Source organism: Rhinichthys klamathensis, unplaced genomic scaffold (assembly GCF_029890125.1).
Source record: "Rhinichthys klamathensis goyatoka isolate OS25496 unplaced genomic scaffold, OSU_Roscu_1.1 h1tg000161l_1, whole genome shotgun sequence".
Taxonomy (NCBI): domain Eukaryota; kingdom Metazoa; phylum Chordata; class Actinopteri; order Cypriniformes; family Leuciscidae; genus Rhinichthys; species Rhinichthys klamathensis.
This window is the reverse complement of record NW_026606695.1, coordinates 3813439-3836390: the sequence shown is the minus strand read 5'-3', so window position 1 is coordinate 3836390 and position 22952 is coordinate 3813439. Positions and strand designations below refer to the sequence as shown.

Here is a 22952-nt window from a genome sequence, read left to right as displayed (position 1 = left end):
TAGAGGTCAGAGGAGAATGGGCCGACTGATTCAAGCTGATAGAAGAGCAACTTTGACTGAAATAACCACTCGTTACAACCGAGGTATGCAGCAAAGCATTTGTGAAGCCACAACACGCACAACCTTGAGGCGGATGGGCTACAACAGCAGAAGACCCCACCGGGTACCACTCATCTCCACTACAAATAGGAAAAAGAGGCTACAATTTGCAAGAGCTCACCAAAATTGGACAGTTGAAGACTGGAAAAATGTTGCCTGGTCTGATGAGTCTCGATTTCTGTTGAGACATTCAGATGGTAGAGTCAGAATTTGGCGTAAACAGAATGAGAAAATGGATCCATCATGCCTTGTTACCACTGTGCAGGCTGGTGGTGGTGGTGTAATGGTGTGGGGGATGTTTTCTTGGCACACTTTAGGCCCCTTAGTGCCAATTGGGCATCGTTTAAATGCCATGGCCTACCTGAGCATTTTTTCTGACCATGTCCATCCCTTTATTGCCACCATTTCTTGAACATGACAATGAGTTCACTGTACTAAAATGGCCCCCACAGTCACCAGATCTCAACCCAAAAGAGCATCTTTGGGATGTGGTGGAACGGGAGCTTCGTGCCCTGGATGTGCATCCCACAAATCTCCATCAACTGCAAGATGCTATCCTAATATGGGCCAACATTTCTAAAGAATGCTTTCAGCACCTTGTTGAATCAATGCCACGTAGAATTAAGGCAGTTCTGAAGGCGAAAGAGGGTCAAACACAGTATTAGTATGGTGTTCCTAATAATCCTTTAGGTGAGTGTATATAGTTTTAGTATCCAAAGTTGTTCATTGTTTGCACATCCTGATTTTGCAGAGTTAGACGCGTTACTGGGTCAACATATTTTGTTGATCCTGGAACAAAATAAATCCTGCCCGTAAATATGATCCTAATATTCCTACCCCTAAACCCAATCCATAAATTCTGCTCATTGTTCTGCTGATTCAGTTCCATTCAATAATTGATTTTCATCAAAGATCTTCAAATATGAAATGAGTTCAATTCAGCTACAAAGCAGCTCAGAAAAAAGTGATGACATCATCCAATAGTGTCAGTAAAGTCAAATCAATAATATTATGTGTCCCCAACAATAGTGAGTTTGCGGTGTGACGTGAGAGTCATCATGAACCGGTTTCAGTCACCCCGGAAGGAGCGGAATGATATACTGCAGTGACATTATAAATGGTTTAGATTAAATTAAATTAGACTGACCAACCAGAATCAATTATTCCAGAGAGCCAAGTAATAACAAGCGTGGATTAACTGAAAACTTTGTTTTGAATAATTTTGCACATTTAAAATGTAAATGAAAAACATGCCAGTATGCATTCAATGACAAGCATTAGGCCTACAGTATAGTATGTTTCAGGATTTCTCTCCATATTAAACATAAAAGGCCTTAAACGATTCACATTTCTTCCATTCCTGCAAGACAACAGCCCAGAACTTGTGTACTTACTCTGGTCCAAAAGTATACTACCCGACTCAAGAGCTACACTAATTAACTGAATAAGTTGCATTAGAGGTGCGTTCATACTGGGACAAAAAAATGCGTTTTTCTGAGGTCCTCAAGGGCAGAATTCAGCTACCTCGTAATTAGAGAACTCAAACAGCTAAGAAAATTGGAGTAGCTGGAATTCAGACTTATTTTCTTCTAGGAAAATGGATTTTTTTATGGTGTTTTTTCATGACTATATATAGGTTATGTCTGAGCTGGGAACGCACTTCATACCATTCTTCAATTTAGTCTTGTGTTTCAGATGGCTTGAGTGAGAGGTGGCTGTAAATTGCATTTGCATTCATTAGTTTCATCCCTTGTCTCTGCACTGCCATTAAGTTTGTGTGTGTGTGTGTCCTATTTAGGTGAAAATGGATTTGGGCTCCATTAGCTGATTAGCTGTAAAATTACATTATCTCTCACAATGTGAACTTAATGCCAGTAATTTGAAGATGGATTACCCTGTGCCGAGACCCTCTCCCCGTCAATCATTTCCACTTCATAATTTCGTCATCTAACATACATAATAATTATAATAAGTAATATAGCATATAATTTGTGCATTGATAAATTAGCAAACATAGCCAGAATAGATTGTTCAGGACACAAATATTATTATTATTATTTTGAAGAAGAAATGTCAAACTATGGAAACTGAATTTCCCAAACTTTTCATTATTTATTTATATGTTTATGTATGATATGTATCCCATATGCCAAAAATGAGCTTTTCTTATCAGTTTTATATATCTATTTAATCTAAATATTTATACCAAAATAAAATTGGGGGCATCATTATGTTGGGGTCATCAATAGTGTTCCTGAAGCATTAGAAATTGATTATAAATAAAATAACCTTATTAAAATATCTGATGACACTGTGTATAAATTCCCAATTAGAAAATGCATGAGTGTAACTTCACTGTAGTACAGAGGTATCATATGGCAACACAGCAATATTTCCACTGTGGTAGTGTTGTCATATGCTCTGTAAAACTATATGCTAGATAAAAATTAAGTTGACAACATCTAAAAATCTTCTTCTTTTTTTTTTTTAAGTAATCACTGTAGAAACATTGAAATGTGTTTAATAGAGCAACTGTGAACCACTTCAGCAGGTCGTGTCTCCTTTTTTGAAAGAAAAGTCAACGGTTGTAAAACTTAAAAAGTGCATATAATTGGTCACTTTAAAGAATGCCCTTTTATTTCCAACAATGCAGTATGTGGTGTTTTTTTCTCGGAAAGATGAGAAAGTGAAGAAAAATAGCATGTTGCCATATGGCTACACCATACCATATACAGGCTAAGTGTCATTACAGGTCAGTGAAAATAAACCATCCAACCGTGATTAAAGTCCACATTACCTAACTTGATATTTGTACAGGCACATCATCAATGTGTATTTATGTAGATGAATGTTTTTCCTGTGTAGCTCCTTCCTCAGGTGTGTGAAAAAAACTAATCACACAGAGACGTTGTGATTTCATTATGCACAGTATAATGTGCTGCCTGGGAACCCTCACGATAATCAATGAAAACCTGATGAAAAAGAAGTTGAGCAATTGTCGTGGAAAGAAGGGTCTTCGGGGAAAACAAAGACAGAAAAAGGAAAATGGGTCTGCATGGTGTTGTCGTAATAGAGAATGTCACATTTACATTTCACATTAGTGAAGTAGGTGTTATGCTTTTCTCCAATTGTTTAGGCCCAAAGATTACAAAACCAGAATAAAGAAAGAAACAACGGATCAGCCTCACTCAGACAGTTACAGCCTCATATAATAATAATAATAATAAACAATAATATGCCTTATTATTAAGCACCTTTCCCACAGCTCAAGGTCGCTTCACGGCAAAGAATGAACTTTTAGGAGACAGATGCAACTGACAGACATGAGTAACTTCACATCACAAGACAGAGAAACACACATACACATTCAGAGTCAGAGGTAGAGAAACAATACAGTGAAAGGATGCAGCAAAGACTCAATGGGAGTGAGATTCAGAGTTTTGGTGCCATGATACAGAATTAACTTCCACCCACAAAAGAAACTCGAATTCTTGGGATGAAGTAACTCACAGAGGTAGTGAGGGAAAAGGCCGTTGAGACATTTAAAGGTTAGGAGAAGTATCTTGTAATGGATACAAGGACGAGCCAGCCAGCCAATGTCATTTACAAAGGATGGGAGTGATGTGGGCACATTGTTTGGTGTGGGTGACTTTTGCTGCAGAGGTTTTAACATATTGCAGGTACTGTAGGCCAATCAAGTGAGAAGGGCTAGTGGTTCAAATAGCATAACACCAGTCTATGTTTCATTTGAGAAAATTAAAGCAACCAGGCTTTCAAATCACTGATGCAGAGTGGGAGGACAGATCTGAAAAATATCAGCAGAGCAGTGGAAGCTGAGACTATGACAGCAGACAATGTGACCCAGGGAAAGCGTTTAAAAATTGTAAAGCAAAGTCTGTCAGTGTGATAGTAGGAACCACGAGAGAGCAAATTCTGCATTTCCATTTGAAGGGAGTCGAGAGATGAGTATGTTGTTGATGCAGACAGTATTGAACAGCTAAGATCGAGACACATAATCAGCAGCTAAAGGAAGGTCATTGATAATCCTCAAGAGGCCAGTGTCTGTGTTGTGGGAAGTGTGAAAAACAGACTGAAAGGGGTCATAGAGACTGTAAGCAGATGCGATCGTAGTTGTGAAGCAACAAGGAGTTTAGAGAAGAAAGAAGATTTGAGATGGACCTGAAAGTGTTCAGTTCAGACGGATCCCAGCCACATTTTCTAATGATAGGAGAGACAGCATCATTTTTCAGGTGTATTGGGACACAAGCAGAAAAGAGACAGCATTTGATCAAATGTTAAATGGGAGCAATTTTTAAGAGAGGGTGAGGGGAGGGAAGGGTCTTGGTGGCAGGATGTTATAATTAACTCACTGACAGAGGATGAGAGAATTTGTTTCAAGGGCTGAAGCTCAGAGGTAAAGCACAGAGACGAGTAAGAGGAGGACACCAGTCTAGTTTCACTGGGAGCATGTCTCTAAAACTTCATAGATACTGGTTATACACTACTGTTTAAAAGTTTGCGGTCAGTAAGATGTTTTTTTTTAACAAAGTCTATTACGCTCACAAAGGCTGCATTTATTTCATGAAATATACGTACAAAAAAAAACATTTTGAAAAAACATACAAGTACAAACTATAAAATTGTGAAATAGTATTAAAATAACTGTTTTTGGTAACACTTTGTTTGACAGTGTCCTTGTTACATATGAAGAGTTCAGATGCGAAAGCCTCTAAGTGCCATCTGAATTTTTCTTCTAGAATGATAATTGTTATCAAGCTAGTATATTTAAGGTCAGTAATTTCACTTAAATTACAATTAATAGATTAATCATTCTAGAAGAAAATTTCAGATGGCACTTAGAGGCTTTCGCATCTGAACTCTTCAAACGTTACATGTATTAGGCTACCATAGTAATAACAGTAAATGATGCATAATTACATGCAACTAACCCTCAACCAAATCCTACACTGTAAAAAAATTGCTGTAGTTATGCTGCTGTTTGCCAGTAACTTACTGTAGATTTACATTGATATATATTTACTGGCAACAGTATGTTCAAAGTTAAATGAACATTAAACATTAACAAGTCTTTGTCTTTACAGAATAAAATGATAAAATAACAATCTAATGCAAAGCATTCTGGGAACCAGAAATCTTCTTCAACCTTTTTCTGTTTTTTTTTTCCTTCAGATTTTGGTTCCCAGAATGCTTTGAGGCTGTTATTTTAGTTTTATTCTGTAAAGATAAAGACTTGTTAATGTTTAATGTTCATTTAACTTTGAACAAACTGTTGCCAGTAAATAACATCAATTTAAAACTACAGTAAGTTACTGGGGAGCAGCTGCCAGTAATACTGTAATTTCTACAGATTTTTTTACAGTGTAATCCTACCCTAACCATATAGTAAGTACATGACGTTGCTTAATATTATTTTATATATATACAAATGTAATTTATTCCTGTGACGTCAAAGCTGAATTTTCAGCATAATTTCTTTCAATTTATTCATTTTGTCCAAAAAAACATACAAGAACAATACAAACCAATTTCTTCCCAACCCAACATATGCAAAATGTATATTTATACATATGCACACAACACCCAAACAAATAAAATAACAATAATGACAATAGTAAAAGTAATAATAATAGTAAAAGCTAACAAAATTATATAAAATTACAAGAAAGAAAAAAAAAGGAATTCATCACATTAGGGATTTACTCACATGTTGACATTTTGAGCGATGTATAGAATAGGGAAGTAAAGGATCACCAAATGCTTATATAAAATAAATGTGTATACAGAAGTTATACTACTATAACATACCATGTAGAGAGCCTAGTTTTATTTTTAGCATCTAGTTCTCACTTAAATGCATTTGAGAAGCCAGTCAGGACTTTACCTCATTCTCTCCAGTACCGTATCATCAGAGCCAATGAGCTGAAAATATTAATACTTGTGAAGGGGGAACATTTTTTTGAAACAATTTCATTAAACTTTTGATGTTGTTGTTAATATGAATTCATTGTGGTGTGCTATAATTTGAAGTGATAGAAACAAATATCTGAATAGCCCTGTTCCCAATTTCCTGGTTCCTCTGATGCGTCTTATCAAAATGTCTCTTATCAGTATTTCACCGTACCGGGCCGGCATTATCATAGATCCGTTTGTCTGCAGCTGCAAAATGAAAAGAACACAAAATATTCTGGCTCCAAATGTATTTTCCTTATTATCTAAAAAAAAATATATATATATATATATATATATATATATATATATATATATATATATATACACTCACCGGCCACTTTATTAGGTACACCTGTCCAACTGCTCGTTAACACTTAATTTCTAAGCAGCCAATCACATGGCGGCAACTCAGTGCATTTAGGCATGTAGACATGGTCAAGACAATCTCCTGCAGTTCAAACCGAGCATCAGTATGGGGAAGAAAGTTGATTTGAGTGACTTTGAACGTGGCATGATTGTTGGTGCCAGAAGGGCTGGTCTGAGTATTTCAGAAACTGCTAATCTACTGGGATTTTCACGCACAACCATCTCTAGGGTTTACAGAGAATGGTCCGAAAAAGAAAAAACATCCAGTGAGCGGCAGTTCTGTGGGCGGAAATGCCTTGTTGATGCCAGAGGTCAGAGGAGAATGGCCAGACTGGTTCGAGCTGATAGAAGGGCAACAGTGACTGAAATAACCACTCGTTACAACCGAGGTATGCAGCAAAGCATTTGTGAAGCCACAACACGCACAACCTTGAGGCGGATGGGCTACAACAGCAGAAGACTCCACCGGGTACCACTCATCTCCACTACAAATAGGAAAAAGAGGCTACAATTTGCAAGAGCTCACCAAAATTGAACAGTTGAAGACTGGAAAAATGTTGCCTGGTCTGATGAGTCTCGATTTCTGTTGAGACATTCAGATGTTAGAGTCAGAATTTGGCGTAAACAGAATGAGAACATGGAACCATCATGCCTTGTTACCACTGTGCAGGCTGGTGGTGGTGGTGTAATGGTGTGGGGGATGTTTTCCTGGCACACTTTAGGCCCCTTAGTGCCAATTGGGCATCGTTTAAATGCCACGGCCTACCTGAGCATTGTTTCTGACCATGTCCATCCCTTTATGGCCACCATGTACCCATCCTCTGATGGCTACTTCCACCATGTCACAAAGCTCGAATCATTTCAAATTGGTTTCTTGAACATGACAATGAGTTCACTGTACTAAAATGGCCTCCACAGTCACCAGATCTCAACCCAATAGAGCATCTTTGGGATGTGGTGGAACGGGAGATTCGCATCATGGATGTGCAGCCGACAAATCTGCGGCAACTGTGTGATGCCATCATGTCAATATGGACCAAACTCCCTGAGGAATGCTTCCAGCACCTTGTTGAATCTATGCCACGAAGAATTGAGGCAGTTCTAAAGGCAAAAGGGGGTCCAACCCGTTACTAGCATGGGGTACCTAATAAAGTGGCTGGTGAGTGTATATGAGATTCATTGTCATTCTAGTAGCAACATGACTAAAGATTCACAGACTCTTATTCTGTTTTCTGAATTCCAATGACTATTTGGTTACATTGAAGGTTGGCACATATACTCTTTTCTTTCTTTTTTATTGCTCTTGTAATATGGCTGATGTGAAGAGACACCTGAACACATCAGTAAGGGTATGCTTGTTCTATAGAGTATGAAATGTGATAAAAAGTGGTAAAGAAAAAACTTTTTATAGTGAGAATTGTCCACTGGTCTTTTTACTGCACAAAGGGAATTGTGGCTTGGATAAAAAGGAGTCTCTAGAGTAAGGAACATTAATTGACTTTGCTAAGTGAACCTTTAATGTACAAATCACCGTAGAAATACCATCCTCGCCATATTTTGCTTCTTTTTCATGTGGCAGAAGTCTTCTGCTCACAGTCAAGTACACATTAATTCCTTTCAATCTTCACACTCAATTTATTCTCAAATGTCCCTGCCGATATGCCTGGTCCTCTAAATTAGAGGCGGTGAATTATACGGTAAAAAAAAAAAGAAGAAAGAAAAAACTTAATCATACACCATAGCTGCGTGTGGAGAGTCTTGTATTATATGTTCCTTCTTCCCTGAGGATATAAGCGGTCAATGGAGGGATGGAAGCCAATGGAATGAACCAATAAATAGCAAAGAGCTCAAATAATTAGGTCTTTTAGTTCCGCTTTGGGTATTTTGTTAAAGGCTATTTCTATGCCTGCATCCTACGAAGTGAAGGGTGAAATTCATGAATAACTTTAAAAAGTACAAAACTGTCCAATTTCTAGCAAGTTTATCTTTTCTCGCCAGTCATATGCCTTGAAAGCTTCTGATACTGTTAAATTGCTTCACCGCTTCATTCCAAATATTCATAAATCAAGTGTATTCGAAATTATGTGTCCATGTGATTGGAAAACATTAATTGTATGTTTATTAATGCGATCAACACGCAAATGTTTTATCGTTAATTCCGGTGGGTGGCCAAATGAACGATGAGACTGGCATTCGAGGAGGAGGAGAAAAAAAAACGGAACCATTATAATGAACAAATTAACCTCTCCACCCACCCCCAAAAGAAGCAGACCTTGAATAAGCCATCCATCAAAATTACATGCAAATTAGGCACCAGGAGGCCATATGGGACTTTACTCTTAAGTCAAAGAGCTGGCACTGGTTTCACCGTCATTAAAGTCTATCATAGTGCCCTTTTACAGACAGACAGACAGACAGGGGTTGCTGCTTTCAGCGGTTAATGTTTTGGGGTTTACCATATTACAGTGAATGTATTAGCATTTCTAAAGGCTCAGGGCAGCCAGAGAGGTGCAGTGATGGCAAGGTCTGCAAACCGCTGTCATATATTTCAGGCAGAGAGTCAAGCTCTGCTGATGCTGAATGTCTGCAAAAATATCTTTGTTTGTTCGAGGACTTGAGGAGGTGTGCGACAGGAATTTCTATGTGACAACAGAGACCCCTAATGGAGGAAAGAAATCCTCCATCCCTCTGCAGCAAAGTAAATAACTATTGGCTGCCATGATCAGTTACTGTAATGATTTACTTGCTCTGGAAAACAAAGATCAGATATATGACAACATATTTGCAGGTCTTCCTAACAAATAAACTAAATATTTTCTTACTAAAATCTGGGTGTTGATGAACCTAGACTGACAACTAACTACTTTATAAAAAACTAATAATGCATAATTTCTGAATGAACACCTTCAAAAACATGATTTCTTTCTGTTTTACACATGAACCTTTTATGATTATTAGGCATTTTTTAAACGTTCTGGAATGTTTTTATAGTTTACGGTTTGTGTGGATACATACTCAGTGGAATATTTCTCAGGTTTAGTTTTTAGGGTTTCTTTAAGTCGTTTTAAAATAAGAACACTAAAAGAAAGAACAGTGATATTTCCAGTGAATATTTTCTCAGGGTTATTGTAAATATTTTTTGTTCTCAAGCACAAACGTTAAACTACAAAAACATTTCAGCTAAAGGAGTGTAATAGATTTGTGTAATAGTTTTGAAGGCTTCTTAACTTTACTCGTGGAGCTCAGCTAAATAGTGTTTTGAACCGAGGAAGCACAAATTAGAAAGTAAACGGATAAGACCTAATAATCACAAAAGGTTAATGTGTAAAACAGAAAGAAATTAAAAAACTTTTCCTTCAGAAATTATGCATTATTAGTTTGAACGAAAAAAAAAGCAATGTAACATTTCCACCATTATTGCCTAAAAAGAAGGGGAAAAAAGCAGTTTATTCACATTGACCTTTTGTGAAAACATCCCCAGAATTGCCAACCACTGCACCGCCTACTTAGACAAGATTATATATTTAACACTGGCCACTAAAAATGCTTGTTTGTCTCTTCTATTCATAAGACACTTTATACTGTATACCACTAGAGCAACATGGGGTTGTTTTGCTCAAGAGCACAAATGTATTAGTTCTCCCTGTACACAACCTTTGGGTTACCAAAAGATAGAGAGACTCATGAAGTGAACATCCAAGTCTTAAACCACAATTTATGCTGAGCCATTTTTATAAGCAAGGAATGAGCATCTTACCAAACCAGTGTACTGTCCTCCGTCCAAGAAGACTGTAAGCCAAACTATTCATTAAAAGTGTCACGAAGAGAGCCTCATAACCCCCATTTTTATCGATTAACTGTAATGGATATTACATCTCAACTTCATGCCAATTTCAGAATGAATCCTAAAGAAAGAAAATAGAGATTTCTAATTATTCTCTCAATACAACTTTGTTAGCCTTTCAATAAACATGAACATTAAGTATGTATATTAGGTTACTCAGACAGAGGGCAAATCTTTTGGTGAATATTGATTTTATTTTTGTACAATGTTCCTTTAAGCGGTTTAAATCATGATACAAGCTTGGAATAATCGATAAATGAATAAGAAAGAAAATCTGCACAAACTTCAGTGGTTTGTGTGTGTGTCTCAACATTGCCAAGACTAAAAAAGGGTGATTGAGAAAATATACACTACCGTTCAAAAGTTTGGGGTCAGTGAGAATTTTATTTTTTGGAGGAAAGAAATCAATACTTTTATTTATCAAGGAATAATTAATTTGATCGAAAGTGACAGTAAAGACATTTATAATGTTACAAAAGTCTTTTGAACTTCCTATTCATCAAAGAATCCTAAAAAAAAAAAAAAAAAAAAACTGTACAACTGACAGACCAACAACTGTTTCAACATTGCTAATAATAATAAATGTTTCTTGAGCATCAAATCCTCATATTATACTGATTTGTGAAGGATCATTTGACACTGAAGACACTGACACTGGTGATGCTGAAAATTCAGCTTTGATCACAGGAATAAATTACACTTTACTATATATTCACACAGAAAACAGCTGATTTACACTGGAATAATATTTAATACTATAACTGATTTTTGTTGTATTTTTAATCAAATAAGCGCAGCCATGGTTAGCAGAAGAGAATTCTTTTAAAAGTATTTAAAATCGTACCGACCCCAAACTTTTGAACGGTAGTGTATGGTGGAGGGAAACCTTTTCAGCAATTTAAAATCAACATGAAAAGTTCACAACCTCTTTTCTTCAGTAAAGTGACAAACGTGTGAGTGAAACATTGAATGAGAGAAATTTAGAATTACGTTTAGTGAGCATTAATGGAGCCGAGTGAGTGGAGCTGAAAAGCAAGACATGACTTCAACTGAAAAGCAAAGTTAGTTTCAAAGGGGCAGCAAGTTATTACATTTGGATAAAGGATTATCATCACTTTTTAGCAAAAACAAATAGCCACCTAACTATCAGATAGCTGTTAGTGAAGATATTACAATTGTTTGGACTGACAGGACTGACTTCACATGGAAAAGGGCAAATTGGACATTCTGCTAAATAAATCCTTTGTCTTCCATAGAAGAAATTAAACAACGTTTGGAGGCAAGCATTAAAGTCTGTAAACGGGGCAGAACACACTGACATCTACAAACCGAAGCTTGAGAGGAGTCTCAGATGAAGAGAAGCTCAATGTCCTGATCCCAAGAAAAGGTTAAATTAAGCAACAAAAAGCGAATGCCAACAATAACCCACCCAGCCTATACCAAGAAGTCCTGATTTCCAATCAGCTAAAAATCTGTGGGCCACTTTAAAAATTGCAGTGCACAAACATCATCCGACTATAACTTACAAGAATCACACCTGAAAAGAGTGTGATGCTGTTACGTATAGCTCAAAAGCTTATTTCACATTGCAATGATTATTTTGTTTCTAAGAATATTATAGAGAATGAAACACTGAAAGGGTTCACCCAATAGTCATTGTTTACTCATGCTGATCCAAACCAATGGCTTGCACGTAAATGCGTCTCTATAGCACGCATTGCGTATTATCGTGCAATTTATACGCGAAAATGAGTTTTTACGTGCATATCATACGCAGTTCATTTGCGTGTAATACACACGCACCCCACACCACTAATTCTACCCAAACGTATAATACACACGCACCCCACACCACTACTAAACCTACCCTAACCAACCCATGCGTATCCTATGCACGTAAAAACTCATTTTCGCGTATAAATTACACGATAAACACACTGCGTGCTATAGAGACGCATTTAGTGTGATCGGGTTGCAAGATATGTTGAAGAATGATGGTAACCAAACAGTTTTGGTTACCAATGACTTACATAGTATGGATGAAATGGGGTGAGCAAATAATGACAGAATTTCACTTTGAGTAAACTAACCCTTTAATACATTGTAATAATACAGAAAATGTTTGAGCATAAAAGCAGAAGACCCAAACTCATTTGCGTAAATGTTGATTATAAATGAAAGACTCTTAAAACAAATCAATATATTTTCAAAACTTTATTGCACAGATCATTTCAAAGACAAATTGAGACAAAATATAAAGCAGTTATTTTCAAATGTATCTGTGAGAAAACAGTCTTAAAATAGATTTTGCCTTTGGTAAAACCACAATAGTGCTAATGTGTGGCCCTTTACCTCCACAGCTTTTCTTAGGAGATGGACAAACATGCAACACATTTCCAGTATTAACAGTACCAGTAAGTAGCATGCTCCACATATTTTCTAGTGCAGGAAAAAAAAATCCGAACAGAAACGTATGAACCAGCAAATTACCCATCTTTGGTAGGTATAAACAGCTTGGGTCAGTCAGTCTGGCTTCATTGTGAAGCATCTACCCTGACTGTTCCCTTAGTCTCCATTCTACACTGAATCTCAGTCTCTCAGTCCATACAGGTTCAAGCTGGCCTTCAGGCTCCTCGAGTTACTGGCGTCCTTGCGTGCATCTGCGCAGACTCTCAAGCGACTGCAAGAAGGAGCGCCGTGCTTTGTCTTCCTCCACTGCGAACCGTCCTTCCTCATCCACCTCTTCTGCAATCCTGCCGCAGCTGAACTTGCTCTTCACCCGCAGCACGGACCGGGCCCTTGCGCAGTCGTGGGTCCTGGACAACCCCAGGAGCTGGGGGAATTCCTCCATAGCCAAAGACATCCGGTAAACAGCCATAGCATTCAAGTGGCTCATCATCACTGCATGTGCGGACATCCTGTGAGGTTGTAGGTTTGGATGAGTGATGAAGGCGCTTTCAAATTCCTCTTCAAAACAAAGTTCTTCACCAGGTGAGTCAGTCCTCCAAATCCACTCTTTCTGCTGGGAGAAGTAGATGAAGAAACAGGAGAGAAGCTTTTCAAGTCAGTTTGCTGCTCTTGCTTTGTATCCGTCTTGAGTGTTTGTGATCCAGAGCTGCTGTGAGGGTTTATATAGGCCTTCTCTTCCCACTCACTCCTCACGGCTCCTCCTTCATCACAGGACTGTCACGCTTCCGACTTCCATTCCTATCCTCCGGAATCACCCCCCCACTACTGCCTGGAACAAACACGCATGCGGCGTGCAACCGGGAGGGGGCTGAGGGATGGCACTCGAGGATTTGGCACAACATAAGAGATCGTGCACATGTATCAGAGGAGGTGGACGTGACACCGGGCAGATTGTCTTATAACACCGCTACAAAGCTATACAACATAGGGAGGAATTCACTTGTACCGAGGCTCAAAGATTACAATTTTAGTAGCATTTGAATGCAAAGGGCATGGACATGTGTTGGACACAGATGGTTCCTGCCTGCAGGGGAGAAGACATAGGCGAGAAAGGGCACGGGGAAAACTGTGCGAGGACAGGACTCAGGAGTGCCATCCTGACTCATTGGAATTGGAAGGTAGCCCAATTACACAATCCCAGAGGGGATGAAAATACACACTTCTCATTGCTACTTTGATTATCCGATTGGAAATCTTGGATTTTAAATCTCATTTGTAAGGACTTTGAAAAATGTTGAAAGCAAGAGTGAATAAATAAATATAATGCACTATTTCTAAGTCAGTAATCAAAGTACACTGCCATTCAAAAGTTTGTGGTCAGTAAGAAATTTATTTAAAATAAATCAATACTTTTAGCCAGTAAGCATGGATTAAATTGTTTACATTTGCAAATATGTTTACATTTATATAAATTCATTTCTATTCATCAAAAAATCCTAAAAAAAAAATTGTATCAAGGTCTCTGAAAAAGATTAGGCAGTACAAGCTTTTTTAGCATTGATAATCAATGTTTCTTAAGCAGCAAATCAGCATTTCTGAAGGATCATGTGACACTGAAGACTGGAGTAATGATGCTGAAAATCCAGCTTTGCCATTATAGGAATAAATGACCATTTTAAATACACTCAAACAGAAAACAGTTATTTTAATCATTTTTCAAATAAATGCAGCCTAGCTGAGCATTAGATACTTTATAAAAATTCTGAAATCATGAGAAAGCATGATGTACTAAGGGAATTAAGCCATGCATGCCAAAATCGTGACAATATTGGTCTTACTATAGACCTTCCATCTTTATCAATTTACCACAAACACACTTATCTGATATATAATATTACGGTCAACTAACGTTCCCTTTTTGTGTATGAAAAATCCATCAAAAACATGAGTGAGAAACGGTATTAGAAAGATTTCTTTTATTATTATTTGAAATGCAAGATTAATTCACAAGCAGGCATTTGGATTGCGTTTAGTCTGCTGCTGCAGGCTTTAGACTTTTTTTGTAAAAGTAATTCAAAATGAAACCTGAAAGTGCCAATCATTTAGGAATTCTAAGTGTTGTTTTGGAGAAAATACTGAATTATCATTGACCACATAATAACGGAACCACAGCCTCAGCTTTCAAATAAACTGCTGCCAGATTTGAAATTCACTTCCTCAAATTCTTCAAAACCCAAGCAGCACAAGCATTACAAAGTGAACAATACACAAACCTTCCACAACAAACTCCTTTCAAAAATAGATTCTCTGGCGATTGAATGCATAGTGCCATCTGTGATGGGCACACATTTAATGTAGTGCATTTTTCGTTGGTAAACAACTGCTGAGTCAGACGAAGAAGAAGAAGAAAAAAAGCAAATATGGACCACAAATAAATGCACCATTTTGTAGACGTTCCAGATGCAATTTTCAAATTGTTTGTAGGCAACCTGCCTAATTTAAGGCATATATATTTTGATTATGGTAATTGGGGTTGTTGCTAAGTGCTGCTCAAATTGACATTTCATTCAGGTTAAGAAAATTTTTTTCATTATTTATGTTCATCAGATGACTATTACCAGAGAACTTCTAATTAACTCTCTCTAAACATTAAAGAAAACCAAACAAACTGTACTGATCGATGCTGTTAGTGACTGTTAGGACACAAAGAACAGAGACAGAGACTTCAACTATTCTGTGGTTGTCCAATCGAGCTAATCAGCAAAAAGGCTGTTCAAGCAAATCATTTTTGGTTAGCAACGACTCAACACAGCACTCTAATGTCTGGAAATTACATTGCTTGATTTGTACCAAAACAGACTTATCAGGAGCAGTTTGGTGTGACTGCTCTTGGCCCTGACAGCAAAAGGGAAGAGAGATTAAGTTTTTTTTTGTTGCTGGTCCCTCATTTAATCACACCATTCCTTCATCCCTCTGTCCGTCCTTTTTTCTGTCTCTAACCTTGCTTCTGTTTCTTCAAATAGCGTGCACGCTGGGACAACCCCATGCTCATAACATATTTGTTGAGCAGCTTTGCAGGAAGCAGAGCAGTAGTCACCCAACCCTGCAGCAATGACATAATAACAGACTTATTAGACTGTCAGAATCCAGAAGACGCAAACATTCGGCTTTAGTACTATAGTTTATAGGACAAGCTTCTATCATTCTAAGTTGTCCTTTTAAGCATAGTTTGTAGGATTTACACTACTGTTCAAAAGTTTGGGGTCAGTAGGATATTTTTAAAAGAAATGCTATTTTTATTCAGCAAGGATGCATTAAATTGATCAAAAGTGACAGTAAAGACATTTACAAAGATTTCCAGATTACACATTTTACACAAAAATATTAAGCAGCTCAATTGTTTGCAACATTGATAATAATAAGAAATCAGCATATTAGAATGATTTCTGAAGGATCATGAGACACTGAAGACTGGAGAAATGGTGCGTAAAATTAATCTTTGCATCACAGGAATACATTTTAAAATACATTAAAAAAAGATATGTTACTTTGAATTGTAATAATATTTCACAATATTACTGTTTTACTGTATTTTTGACCAAATAAGTGCAGCCTGGCAGAGCATAAGAGACTTCTTTCAAAAACATCAAAAAAAAAAAAAAATCTTACTGACCCCGTGAATTCACTGTAGACCTGAAAACTGAATTAAAGATGAAGGCATTTTAAGAGGGTCTCACCATGACGGCATGAGGGAGGTAACCGTTAGACTGAGTCTGCAATCCTACGGTACTCAGCTGGGCTTTTACGTAGCGTTCTGGAGTGGGGATGTCGAGAGACGCCCTCTTGATTTTGCTCAGCTTGGTTGTCACAAAAAACGGCAGCACGCTCTTCAAGAAGATACACAAGACACTTCATCACTGTAAGTAGTTGAACTAGTCTAAGTCTGGGTGACCAGAACAGATCACCAGTAGAAAAACCCAAACACTCTACAGTATATCTCAAATGGAATTTCACTTAAAATCATCAGTTGCATTTTTAAAAGGTACACTATGTAACTTTTGGCCCATTAGCGTTAAAAAAGCAAAACTCCATGTATTTTGCGGAAGAACATTGTTTTGGTTTCGCTTCGGCTCTGAGTGACTGTGCGGATGATTATGACCCTTTACAATAGATAATGCTTTACAATGAACTCTGTTAGAGAGCTACATATGGTAATTTATCCATTTAATAAAATACCTTACTCACATGTTGAGTAATAAAACGCCATCAATATAGTGAGGTCTGAACTCTGAAAATAGCTCTTAAAACATTATTTAAAACAATAATATCTTAGTAAAAACCTAAAGTAATATTGACAAACTATATAACATTTGAAAGCTTACAAAGCTTAAAAAATTCTAGGTTTCATATTTGGTAACTGATTTTCAAAGTAAATTACACAAGAGTAGTAATTTATTAACCCTCTACTGCACGCATTATTATGCAATCATGGAAAAAAAATTTACAGTGTTTTTTTATATATAAAATAGACTCAAATTAACATTTCTTTTTTTTTTTTTTTTTTTTTTTTTGGGAGGGGGTACTTTTGGGTACGTTGCCATATGGCAACATTGTGCGACAATGGAACAGCCTGATGCGTTTTCTCCCAAAATGATATGAAATTCATAGATGATTACAGACCTGTCTTTTAGAAATGAAATTGTTTTTATTATTTAAAATGTTTTCAAGAGCTTTGTGTACAAAATATGAAACTAATTTTTAAAGTATTATTTCAACAATATTTACAAAACATCTGACGCAAACTCATAAGAACTGTTCAAGTGAAACTACTCAATGTGAAACGATTATTTCAACAACATTTACAAAACATCTGACGCAAACTCATAAGAACTGTTCAAGTGAAACTACTCGATGTGAAACGCCTTAAAGCAGTTGTTCTCTCCGTTAAAGGTGGGGTATGTGATTTTCTTTTTTGACCATTTTTTCAAAATCACTTGAAATCCTATTCCTAACCCACTTACAGCCACTGAGTTAGAAACACTGACATGAAAATTAAAAAATGTAATCATCTGTGGAACGGGCAGGACTCGAAAAACTCCAGCCAATCATTTCCAAGACCACCTAGAATCATTGGACAGTAAGTGCGTCAATCAAACGGTCGTACCATACCCCCCTCCCCCTCTTCGAATGGGTGGAGTGGGTGGAGTCAGGGCCAGCGTTGGAGGAAAGAAGGTAGGACCTTTTGAGTTGTGTATTTTCAAAATCTGCCGGCTGTTTTGCAAATCACATACCCTACCTTTAAGGCAGAGGTGCACCTTGCACTTAGAGCAAACCCCTCTGACGATGCCCTTGCAGCCAGGATTCTTGCACCTTCCTTTTGGTGCACCCATCTCTGGCCAGTGATCAAAGCGGTCAAGACGGATATATATTTTACTTTTATACTTTACTTTTACTCTACTTTATAAATATATACAAATATATATAAATATATGAGTAGAATACAACCATCCAACTATATCAGTGCATCCATACATTGTCATTCATACAAAGCTACTCTGCATTAGCATGGGCAAAATATTGTTCCATTACCGCACAATGTTGCCATATGGCAACATACCTATTTTATTCAATAAAAAGGTAATATAAGTATCAAAACAATGTGACAATGATTGAAAAAAGATTAGAACTTATCCCAGATGCTTGATGTATTTTTTTATTCCGAAGAAATATGAAAAAAATGAGGAAAATCTTCACATATACACGAGCACTTTTTCAGCAGCTGGAGTCATCAAAAGTGTGTGAAAAGAATGACGTTGCAAGGGTGTGTGTAGTGTCGTGATGTCATCAAAGCATATCATTGGTTACCACCGGGTTCTATTATGAATTTAAGATCAATCAGAGCTCATGTTTATTTTCAAATTTCAAGAAATGTCCAAAAAAAAGGGTATGTTGCCATATGGCAACACTGTGCAGTAGAGGGTTAATTTGAAACAAGAATATTTACATACTTAAAGGCGTGTTCCGACCTTTATTTTGAAATGGCGATGAACGTGAAAAATAGTGAAAGATTGGTAGAAACCTCAGATTGTTTTCATGAGTTAAAAAGATAACATCCATTAAATAAAAAAAAGGTCTGAAAACATTTTAAATATAAAGAAAAAATAATAGTTTATTCGAGGTCAAATTCAAAACACTGCCAAACTGCCCATACTCCTTCTGAATAGGATGTCTATTTCATAAATTGTATGAAAATTATGGAAATATATGGTTCAGATCACTCAAAACCATATGGAAATGGAGGCGCCTTTATATGGACAGTAATGGAGCTTAGTTGTCATAGTGAAAAAGTTTGGTACTGCGCCCAAATAAAATCTTACTGAAAGCTCATGTTTTGAGATATCAAGCAAAAATTTGGAACACAGCTTATTCAGATTTTTTTACTTAGATTATCTTGCAGTTTTAGAGTAAAACATGTCTTGTAAACATAATATTTTTACATTGTCATAAACTTAAACTTCTATAACTTTTTTGTGTGAATTTATTTCACATCTACAATAATCTGCCAAGTGTCTTCTTTAAATCAAGATCAACCTTAGGTCTACAACATTCAAACGCATTCTTGAATTACAACCATTTAAAGGTTGCATCAGCGATTTCAGGCCCAAACATAAATGATCACATTCATCTAATCTTTCCTAACGATCCGCTAGCTGCCCGCCCCATAAGCAGGCTGTCAAAAAAACGCGTCTCTGTAGGCAGCCTAGGCTCTGAGATCTGCACACAAAAACAAATGGGTACAACCACCACTCAAAACCAAAATAAACAGTGTTCCAACCAATCACCGACTGGGGCGGGTTTTGTTTGTTTTTGCGCTCGTGCACGGTGCCTGCACGCGAAGTCAGAGCTGAAGAAGAAGCCAGCGCGTCTATCAACGGACCAGATACAGTGAACATGGAAGAGGCAATCCCCAAGAAGAGGAGGAGGATTAGGGCGAGGGTAAACCGTCGTTATTCGTTAAAGAAACGAATAATTATTGGGAAGGCTTTTGAACGGTGGAGAGAGCTTAAAGATTTGAAAAAAATTTAATCGGACGCTGAGGTTGCACTGTTTCTTCTGGACAGGTGAGTAGCTTCTAGTGCTGACTTTTTCAGACGTGAACTGTGTGTGAAAATATCCTTCTTTAAAAAATATGAGTGAAGCTCGACTAAACTTGGATGGCTCTAGCGAATATCAGATTGTAGGAATTTAGTGTGTGAGTTACGTTTGTTATATGTGTCTACTTTGATATGTCTAGCCCACACATTGTACTATTAGCAATAACACTAGCCTACGTTCAGGACTAACGTTAGCCGAATAATAATATTAAGCTGTTATAATATTATTCCAGATAGCTGTTGTTACCATGAGTTTTCACCATAACGTTAGATCTGTAGCTATATGGCTGATTCTGGTACGTTTTATCATACTGCTGCTTCCTTTTTTTTTTCCATGATGCACGAAACAGGAGGGAGGGGCGAGCTAACTTGGTTTGTTTGGGATCTCGCTTCAAACACAAACAGAAGTGACGTCACCCACAATCGCTGATACAACCTTTAAGTTTGGATAGTGTATTTTCGTGTGACAGTTAAGTGGTTTAAAACTACTCTGTCATAAATTTTCACTCACCTGTACAATAATCCCTTTGCTTTTGTATTCAGCATCAAGTCCACGGGAGAAGAAGTCCACAAAGGCCTGGAGGAGTGAGAATAATCATCTAATGCATGTCCTTCAACATCATGAAAGTAACCTTCACATAATCCAAAGCATCAAGCTGCTCTAGTATTCTAAAATCAACAACTAATATGGTCAAAATAGTGCTGCTAAACACAATGAGATTTCAGGAAACTTCCTCTGAGAACATTAGCAAGAAAAGAAAAGATTTCCAAGGCCTGATCCATGGCAGAGAGAAAAAAAAAGAAAAATGACTTGCCTTCGAGGAAGAATAGAGGGTGAGGAGAGGAACTGGGTACATGCCACTCGCTGAGGCAACATTCAAGATCACTCCTTTAGACCTAGAAAGAGTCAGGGGGTTTTCACACAATGTTCAAACTGTTGTAGAACAGCACATGAGCATGTTTAATACAGACAAAAGTGCATGTAATGTCCCTTATATTTGTTCCATTTTCACTTGACCATTTTGACAGCACAGAATTATCCCTTCTAACGGATTCTTGCATCCCTGTTGCTATGGCAACCGGTGCCCGTGCCAGTGTACATACTGTTGCATTATGTACAAGTGCACACCAGACTCTAGGGTTCTAGACGGGAGGAGCTACACAGATAATTTCGGTATGGCTTTTATTCTCAAAACTGAGGAAAATTCTTCTAAAGACTTTAACTTAGTACTTAACAATATTCCATTATTCGTTTCATTTTGGTTCGACACAGTCAGCCTCTGCCACAAGAAATAATTAACAGTTTCTATCAAGAAGCATTTATATTTATTTATATTTATAATAGCCAATGAGAAAATGTAAAAGTAAAAAAAAATGATCATGATTCTTGGACTGAAGTGTGCAAGAACTAAAAGGCCAAAACGAACACGTAAGCATGACATGACCAAACAGTATAAAAATAACCGAGTAAATATTTGCATGACACACTTCTGTGGGAAATATAGTCATATCGCAACACGCATGAAAATCATTCCATCTGCTTTGAATGACCAAACAAACACTACTTTAAAATGTCAACAAAAACACATTTTAGTGATTTCTGAATGTACCTGTCAACCATCCTGGGCAGTACCAATCGAGTCATCTATAATAATACAGGAACAAAACATGTGAATCAGATCTACAATGTTTTAAAATGTTTCTTTTGCACAATGAATTAAAGAACATGATTATAAACTCTGATAACTTCCAATGATCCTTTTTTTATTAATATTTCATATATGCAAAACAATGACAATCCTTGAAAAATTCTGTCCTATAAATTGCACATGTATTTTCATCATGCAGAGTAATACATCTTGGATCCTGAGTGAGGCAGCATAGACTCAAAATTCAGGCTTTATAATACAGAACTGCAGTGGCAGCTGGCTACACACAACTTATTGTGCACACAAGAAAACTGTTTATATATATATATAGGGCTATAAATATTATTAGTTTATATATAGTTATGTATAAATTAGTCAAATCAGTCACATCATGAGGAAGCACATTTTCCTGGATACGTTGAGATAAAATGGTTTCTTGTAGTATGAAAACACTTGCAACATTCAGGATGCAAAATGTTCCCTCCAGCCCTAAAAGGAGTTCTGTAAATATCTAATACCAAAACAATGAACACTTTTACACATGACAGCCCATTTAGTTTGTGTTGAGAAACTTGGCCCACCCAGACACAATATAGAGGAAGTGGGACAGTTACCGTTAGTAAAATGTAGGCAAGGAGTCTTAAAAGCAGAGCAACAACAAAAAATGACCAAAAACGAAATTATGATTTACCTTATAAATTATAAAAACTACGTTATGACTGTTTCTGTCATTTACACACACATTGGGCCCTATTTTAACGATCTGAAACGCAAGTGTCAAAGCGCAAAGCGCAAGTAACTTTGTGGGCGGATCCCGGCGCTGTTGCTATTTTCCCGGCGGGATAAATGCCTCTTGCGCCAGGCGCAAATCTAAAAGGGGTTGGTCTGAAGTAGCTTCATTATTCATAGGTGTGGTTTGGGCGTAACGTGAAATAAACCAATCAGAGCGTGATCTCACATTCCCTTTAAGAGCAGGCGCTTGTTCTAAAGCGGATTCCTATTATAACGGCGGATTTGCCAGGCGCGCGCCAGGAGCGGTTCACAGCCGAGGAGAGCAACGTTCTCGTCAGGGCCGTAAAACACAGAGAAGTGACATTGGGGATGGAGAAACCCACCCAAATTAACTTCTGTTAAACAGGCGTATGATAATTTGGGTAAATGTGTAAGCTACATGTATGCTTTTATAATAAATTCTCTATCTATCTATCTATCGTAATAATGTATGATTTGCAAAAATGAAAACTGCTGCTTAGATGAGAGAATCAACGTGTATGCGCGTTGTGCACACGCTACATTGATCATGGTCAAGCATGCGCCCTTAAAATAGCATAATGAACAACGCGCAACGCGCCACTGACTTTAGACTAGGTTTTTTCTGGTCAGTGGCGCAATTGTTTTATAGAACAGCAAAATAGCATGAGGGAAAGTTTGCGCCGAAACACGCCGCCTCTTTGCGCTGAA

At 37.3% G+C, this 22952-nt stretch overlaps 1 protein-coding gene across 1 annotated transcript in view; it reads right to left on the bottom strand.

Annotated features, from left to right (window-relative positions):
* Nucleotides 1–15611: 15611 nt before the first annotated feature.
* Nucleotides 15612–22952, bottom strand: part of hsd17b12b (hydroxysteroid (17-beta) dehydrogenase 12b) — a 28080-nt gene continuing 20739 nt past the window's right edge. Inside the window, exons 7-11 of the mRNA XM_056259033.1 lie at nt 21453–21487; nt 20658–20739; nt 20354–20419; nt 16426–16575; nt 15612–15791 (exon numbers count right to left, since the gene is read on the bottom strand). Of these exons, the coding sequence (XP_056115008.1) occupies nt 15684–15791; nt 16426–16575; nt 20354–20419; nt 20658–20739; nt 21453–21487 (441 nt within the window). The 3' untranslated portion in view covers nt 15612–15683. The remainder of the gene's footprint in view (nt 15792–16425; nt 16576–20353; nt 20420–20657; nt 20740–21452; nt 21488–22952) is intronic.